General features: G+C 48.7%; 1 protein-coding gene across 1 annotated transcript in view; it reads left to right on the top strand.

Annotated features, from left to right (window-relative positions):
- Window positions 1–7,358, top strand: part of heatr1 (HEAT repeat containing 1) — a 23,066-nt gene that overhangs the window by 2,753 nt on the left and 12,955 nt on the right. The window contains exons 3-19 of the mRNA XM_087174747.1: window positions 167–357; window positions 443–544; window positions 926–1,066; window positions 1,423–1,634; window positions 1,723–1,856; window positions 1,959–2,046; window positions 2,381–2,470; window positions 2,647–2,764; window positions 3,107–3,214; window positions 4,171–4,272; window positions 4,354–4,442; window positions 5,200–5,411; window positions 5,550–5,671; window positions 6,113–6,310; window positions 6,606–6,780; window positions 6,858–7,009; window positions 7,099–7,291. Of these exons, the coding sequence (XP_087030873.1) occupies window positions 167–357; window positions 443–544; window positions 926–1,066; window positions 1,423–1,634; window positions 1,723–1,856; window positions 1,959–2,046; window positions 2,381–2,470; window positions 2,647–2,764; window positions 3,107–3,214; window positions 4,171–4,272; window positions 4,354–4,442; window positions 5,200–5,411; window positions 5,550–5,671; window positions 6,113–6,310; window positions 6,606–6,780; window positions 6,858–7,009; window positions 7,099–7,291 (2,427 nt within the window). The remainder of the gene's footprint in view (window positions 1–166; window positions 358–442; window positions 545–925; window positions 1,067–1,422; window positions 1,635–1,722; window positions 1,857–1,958; window positions 2,047–2,380; window positions 2,471–2,646; window positions 2,765–3,106; window positions 3,215–4,170; window positions 4,273–4,353; window positions 4,443–5,199; window positions 5,412–5,549; window positions 5,672–6,112; window positions 6,311–6,605; window positions 6,781–6,857; window positions 7,010–7,098; window positions 7,292–7,358) is intronic.

Consider the following 7,358-nt stretch of genomic DNA (forward strand, 5'->3'; position numbering starts at 1 on the left):
ACGTTTGTCCTCTGAGAGCTCAGTGTACGTTTTTTTAAAAGGTGCACGACTTGAATTTGTCAAAGTAAAATGTTAAAGCATCATTTTGTCCTGAGAGTGACGTTGCGTCAGCACCGAATGTTTGTGTGTATGTAGATGGTGCGGTTTGATTGACAGCTTCTCTCAGGTCAGGACATTAGATGTCCCAGGTGTCTCACGTTGTGTTTGCGCCGCAGCTTCCACGTCCAGCTGTACAATGTCGACAGCCTGCTGGCCTGCGCTCTGCCGTACCACGACACCAACGTGTTCGTCCGAGTCCTGCAGCTCCTCAAGATCAAAGACGCCACCAGCCGCTGGAACTGGCTTCACTGCCTGCAGGTGAGACGCCGCCGCACAGACTCACGCCGTTCACGGTTATCTCGGTTTCTGCGGCACTCACGTCTTGTTGTTGTCGTTCCTGTAGAAACCCGGCGTGCCGTTGTCCAGAGGGACCCTGATCACCCACTGCTACACAGACCTGAGCTTCATGGACTTCATCTGCACCATGGTGACCAAGTCCATCCAGGTAAACCCAGGGTGGCGCTCTCTGTCAGGGTTGTGGGGGGGGGTCCTATAAGCGCAAATCTTGTTTTTATTCCTATAACCCCTCAAGGGAATCTCTTTGAATTAGGCACAAATGTTCACTCAGACTCAAGGACAAACTGATTAGGCTTTGGTGGTCAAAGGTCAAAGTTCAAGGTCAGTTTGACCTCACAAAACACTTTATAGCCATAAGTCAAGACTTCACAGCAATTATGACAAACTGTCACACCAGTGGTTCATATCTTCTCTGACTCTGGATAAACAGGAAGTGACCTGGAGCTAGTCTGAGTGCAGGAGGTAATTCTGGGACACGACCCTGGAGCTCAGGAAGAACCTGTTTGAAACTTCTTCTGCTTCTTTTCAGGCGTATTCGGGACACTCTGGAAGCTGCTCCCAGCTCAGAGTGACCTTCTCCTTTTACGCCTCCACCATCGTCCCCGCTCTGGACGCCGTGGACAACGTGTCCGACACCATCATTGCCAAGCTGCTGCCGTACGTCCAGAGGGTGAGTGGCTCATGTTGATGATGCTGCAGGAATGACCATGTGCAGTCAGAGCAATCAGTTCACGGTCACAAGCAAATATAATCAATCACTTAAATGATAATTCTCTCCTACCTCCACGTTTTAATGATGATATGTAGTTTCTGAGTTGGTATTAGAGAGCTGGTGTCTAATCGTTTTAGATCTTAGAAGAAAAATTTTAGTAGACATTTGAAAACGTCACCTGGGACCTTTTCAACGAAACGATTACTCACGACAGTGGCTGGTTAATTGATAATGAAATAATCACTCGGCCGCTTGTGGTCGACATCTAACGTTTCGGAACTTTGTCGTCTTTGTTCGCCTTGTTTTCCCTCCAGGGTTTGAAGTCGTCACTGACTGACTACAAAGCCGCCACATACATGATCGTGTGCCAGCTGGCGGTGAAGGTGGTGATGGAGGCGAGTCTGGTCGACAGCCTCTCCGTGCACATCAGCAAGTCTCTAGTCAAAGAGCCCGTTCTGGCCAAGGAGGGTCTGGGCTGCCTCATCGTGCTGCTGCAGAACCAGAAGGAGGGAGCCGCTGGACCCAGGTAGGCACCAGGTTTCTGCCGCCGCCCTCGTGGTCCAGGTGGCTGATGGGATGTGTAGTGACCTGACTGCGTTTCCTCCTGTGTTTAGAGCTTTTGGCCGTCTGTGCTCGATGCCGGCGCTGGTCTCCACGCTGCAGGTCATGGCAGCCGCTCATGATGTCAGTCCTCTGCTGCGTTACCTGCTGCCTTACCTGATCCACAATGTGTTCACCAGCAGCTCAGGTGAGACCTGGAACCACATGACAAACTCTTCACAGGGCAGAGAGAGAGAGAGAGAGCGAGAGAGAGAGAGAGAGAGGGTTTACCTGCTGTTCTCTGTCACAGGTGAGACGGAGACGGATGAGCTCGGCATGTTGGAGTCCCTCCTGAAGTCTGTCCCTCTCACCAAAGGCCTGGACCAAACAGTGGCTCGGTAAACTCCCCTCACCCTTCATCCACATTAACGCTTATTCAGGACATCACAGCTCTGGCTTAGATTCTCTGTCCACACTTCCTGCTGTATTTTAGCCGAAACAATCACAAAAATAGCCTGTGAACTCCTGGAGGGACTGATTAGTATGTGTCAAGTATCGTCTTCAGCTGGGCCAGTAAATCACCTCAATACTTAAGCAAAGGTTAGGGCTAACGGGCTGAGGTTAGTCCTAGGGTTAGCCCTAACCCTAACCCCCGAATCAAATCATTCAATACACTCAATACTGAGTGAACTGGTCCCTGACCCGCTCCGTGTTGTCGTGTTGCTACTGCAGTTTGCTGTTGGACAAGTACCTGAGTCAGACTGAGAGCTCCTCTGCCCTCGACCGACGTCTGGTGCCTCTGGTTCGACTGTTCGAGTCCCGGTGAGTCCGACTGCAACACATCTGGAGATATTCTTTTACAGCGATCACCTCTTCCCCCCAGGTTCTGTCGTCCTGCTTCAGATTGTTTTGTATATTTGGTTATCGCCTGATTGTTGAGACAAAGTCTGAAGCAGCGTAATAAAAGGTAGTCACACTGTGTGTTTCTCCTCCGTCAGATACTGTGGTGCTCTGGACGGCGTCCTCGCAGGTCATGTGACCGACATCAGCAGCACTGAGCAGAGACATCTTTTCCACCAGTTTCTTTCTCTGTCCATGAGCAGTGGAAAGTACCAGGTACAGTGCACTAGACTGCATTGTGTGTGTGTGTGTGTGTGTGTGTGTGTGTGTGTGTGTGTGTGTGTGTGTGTGTGTGTGAGACTGTGTGTGAGACTGTGTGTGAGACTGTGTGCGTGTGTTTCCTCACAATGTCCTGAATGTTATTAGTAAATAAAATTGAAAGACAAAAACTGACATGTATAATTTTAAATGAGTTTTTACATGACTAAACATATTCATATGTTCATCAACAAATCAAAGCTAAATGATGAACCTGTGGTCAGTGTGGTGGTCTTCATGTGAACCAGTTTGTATAGATATTATGAATGAATTCAGACTTTGTTTGTTTTGTGTCTGTAGATTTTGGGCGACTCGGACACAACGCTGCTCCTCAGCCTGAAACACCCTCAGCCTTCGGTCAGAGTCTCGGCCGTGGAGCATCTGATGGGCATCGTCACCTCTGCACAGGTACAGCATTTCCTTTCCCCCTTCAGGGACAGTTCAGGTTTGTGACATGGGGTTGTGTGAGGTAATGATGAACGTTCAGTTCGTTAACTGCAGTAGATTCTGTTCAGCGTGCTCTCGGTTAGGAAAGCCGCCTGGCAGCACCCGACAGAGTGGCAGAGTGATGAGCTGCTGTGGGCGGGGCCACAAGAAAAAACATGTTTTACACACTTTTAAAAACACTCACCGAAACAGTCCAATATCTGTTTAAATGAAGCTTCATGTAGAATTATTCAACTCTTTATCTTCCTGTGAAAATGAACATTTTTCAACCACTGAACAACTGTATTCCTACGCGTAAGCATACCTACTGAGCGCTCTGTATTACATCATAGCTGCAGGTCAGCTGAGTGAATCAGAAAGCGGTGTAATACACTGCTCTCTGTATGTATGCTTGTGTGTAGGAATACAGTAGCTGAGTGCAGTTGAGAAAATGGAAGTGTCCACAAATGAAGCAGCACTTCTCTCCACATTTCTGCCATTTCCCTCCTCCTGGCTGCCTGACAGTGGGTACACTTGTTTTCCGCTGCAGTCCAGCTTGTGAAGGTGGATCAGGTCTTCTGGTTCAGAATCTGACTCTTGCACAGACCGATAAGGTAGAACCAAAGCCGCCACAGTTTGTTTACATAAGACATACGGAGGGTGTTTTTGCCATGGTAGTTGGCAGCAAGCTGACCAATCAGAGCCCAGTATGCTCAATTTCAGAAGGAGGAGGGGGCCTTAAAGAGCCCTGAGCTCTAATAGAGCGTTTCAGACAGAGGGTGACTAGAGTACGAAGAAGAAACATGAAGTCTTCTCAGAACGTTAAAGCATGTAAATCTATAATAGGTCTTCTTTAAAATAGATGTCACTCAAGGACCACTGACCAGCGTTTTCCAGAGCTTTTGAGCACATCTCATGGTCGTTGTGTGTCTCCCCAGCAGCAGCAGACTTTGGACGAGGCCTTCCTGAAAGAGGCCGTCATGGACCGTCTGAGGGACGACGTGCCAGAGGTCGTGGCAGCCGCTCTCAAAGTCCTGGAGGTCAGTGAGGTGGCGAGGGGCGTGGCTCTGGAGGCAGGTAGATTCAGATGATGGTGTGTGACGTGCGTTGTCTTGTTTCAGCTGTTGTTGGATGCTCTGGACCCCGAGGACACGGCATCATGTTTACTGTCGCTGCTGCACAGAGAGGATCTATCGCTGGCTCAGAGCTGGTCAGTGACATCATCATTATTATTTGAATCATTTCATTAGCAAACTCAAATGACTGTGTGGAGGCCATTTTGTTTGTATGTCTCCACCCCGGCGACAGTCAAATATCTTAGTAACGCCTCGACCGAAATTCTTTAAATTTGGCCCAAACGTTCACTTGGATGAACTGGTTAGATTTTGCTGGTCAAAGGTCAAAGGTCACAGTGACATCAGAAAACACTTTTAGAGCAATAACTCACACAGCAATAATGACCAAATTTCATACAAATTATTAATATTTTATCTGAACTTGATTGATCCCTGATCAGACTTTATTGATCCCTAATCAATTGCCTGATCATTATATATAATTGATGCACTTGGGCTGAATTATATGCTGAAAAATCATATAGTGATACGAGTCATGATTTCAGCTGGAATTTTCTTCTTTCATTTAATTTATGCTGAAAAAAATCCCAAATCCAATATTTGGATTAGTTGTTCGGCCTTAATGCTCAGATTATACAATAATACTGTAACATACATCAAAGAGAATGATATGATACAGGATAAAATCATTTTTACTAAACGAGAGAAATGGTGTTTTTGTTTCTGTGATTTATTTATTTTATGTGAAACACTTTGTGATAGTGGCTTTGATTTAAATCATATTAATATCTAATAATCATTGACTTTATTGATTTCTGAATGTGATGATGATGAGTGTTTATGTCAGTATTGTAAATGATGCCTTCATGTATCCTCTGTTGTTTCCTTCAGGCTGCCGGTGCTGACCGAGGCGGTGCGTTTACTGTCCGACCCGCGCATGGGAAAGGGGGACGCCGAGCGGGTTCAGAGAACAGGCTGGAGGCTGTTGCTCTTCCTGGTGATCACCGCCGCCGAGCCGGACTCTGCCCAGCTCAGCCTCGCCTCCTGCGTCGCCCGATCCACTGTCATCGCCCAGCACCCGCTCACCTTCAACTGGGCTCAAGGTAACATTTCCTGTGGCGGCTTCACAATAAAAGCCGCTCATATTTGCCGATGTTGGACTGAGCCGCTCGTCCACAGCAGGACTTTAGAGAGAGAGATCTCTGTGACGCTGATGTTCGCTGTTCGTTCTGTCCACACAGAGTTGGACGACGTGATGAAGAGAAGCTCTGAACCCGGCTTCGTGGGTTTGGCCAACCAGCGTCTCGTCTCCACGTTGACCAAGAACCTGGCCAACATGGAGCACTTCTCCAAACGAGACGCCGTGAGTTTTTATTTCAGGCTGCCGTCCAGTCACTTTTTAACCCTTTAAGACCTGAGTCTCAGCACTGTCTGAACACAGCCGCCTGACACCTGAAGGTTTTCTCTAACTAAAACCTTTATTTCTCCGCCTCTGAAGCAGATAGACACATGGACTAAACACCATCTGAGAGCTTAAACCTCTGACTTTCATTGTAAATCATTGACCTTGAAAACTGGATATGGCTATATTTGTCAAATGCCTCTATTCAGTTCAACTTTTTTAAAGTTTATTTTTAAGTTTAGTATGTGTAGATGTTTTAGATATTGATGAACATTAGAGTAAAGGCAGTAACGGCATTTGTCTGGGACTATTTTCAGCAGTGGATGAATCCACATTTGGTGCTGCGGTGAGTGTTTGTGAGGTGGCATGAGCAGCAGGTAACGGTCTGTGTCTGGTCCTCAGCTGGAGAAACTGGCGCTGCTGGTGGAGCAGCAATGGGGCTCCGGCCTCAGAGAGAGGGCGTCCTTCCTGGTGCTGACCCAGACGCTGCTGCTCGGCCTGGGGGAGCTGAGCGAGACCCAGCACCTGCTCACGGCTCAGAGGGTCTACACGGTGCTGGAGCCCCCCCTGCTGGAGGCCACCAGGGACGTCGACGCACAGGTCAGAGGAACATCTGCAGCCGGCTCAGACACTGATGTGATGTCAGAGTGAAATGTCATTTTTTCCTTTGTGTTTATTTCATTAACTATCTATTGTGGGGGGAGTAAGAGTTTATTTACGGGCTGATATCAGACACCAAACATTGAAGTCACCTCTTCCTAGAATAAAGGGGTTAAACTGGAAAGGTATTTTTGTTATATTCCCTCCAGTAAGAGCAAAGTCTCATTATTGGCGTCGTGGTGGGCGTGTCTCTGTCACGTCTTCCAAAGCTTCATGTTTTTTTTTGTTTCAACAGGAAACTGAGCGTCTGGTGTCCGTCCCCTCCTCCTTCTCTGAGGCTCTGACTCTGTACCTGAGCAGGTGTGGGCAGCGGCCAGGTGAACGCCTGGACAGAGAGTACGGCTTCGTCCTGATCTCTCTGCTCAGAGACTTCATCTCCTCTCTCAGGTGTCACGACGCCTCCTTTAAAGGTAAAGAGCCTCCTGAGCGTTTGACTCTCGCTCTGTCTCTGCGAGGTCACCTGATCACGCTCTTCTCTGTCTGACAGCTGAAGCGTGGTGGAACCCGGAGAAGCTGGACACAAACACCTGCTGTTACCTGGGACTGATCTGCCGCCTCTTTGGTGTCATCATTGCTAACGGCGCCGGAGACGGGCCGGCGGCAGGCAGCTTCAGAGAGCTGATGAAACTCCTGGTCCAGGTGAGAGAATCAAAGACGCTGCTTCAAAAACACAAATCTGTGCCGTGGTGAGAAAACATCGCCTGAACCGCCGTCTCCGTGTCACCCAGGTCCACCTGCGCGAGCCGGCGATGCTCTTCAGGTTCCTGTGCATGCTGTGGGGATATGGCAGTAACCACGGCGACCAGCTCGACATGAAGGTGGGCGCCGTCCTGCAGACTCAGGCGCTGTACATGGGCCGAGCTCTGCTGAGCGTCCAGCCCACCGCCACGCTGGAGGAGCTGGCCGGCGCCAACTCACCCGGTAAGGAAGCGACAGTTTAACTCCTTAATTACTGAAGTGACTGAAGCTCTGAGGAGAAGAAGAAGAA

Source organism: Seriola lalandi, unplaced genomic scaffold (genome assembly GCF_002814215.2).
Source record: "Seriola lalandi dorsalis isolate HSWRI2012SDOR001 ecotype SW California unplaced genomic scaffold, Sedor1 jcf7180002054379, whole genome shotgun sequence".
Lineage (NCBI taxonomy): Eukaryota > Metazoa > Chordata > Actinopteri > Carangiformes > Carangidae > Seriola > Seriola lalandi.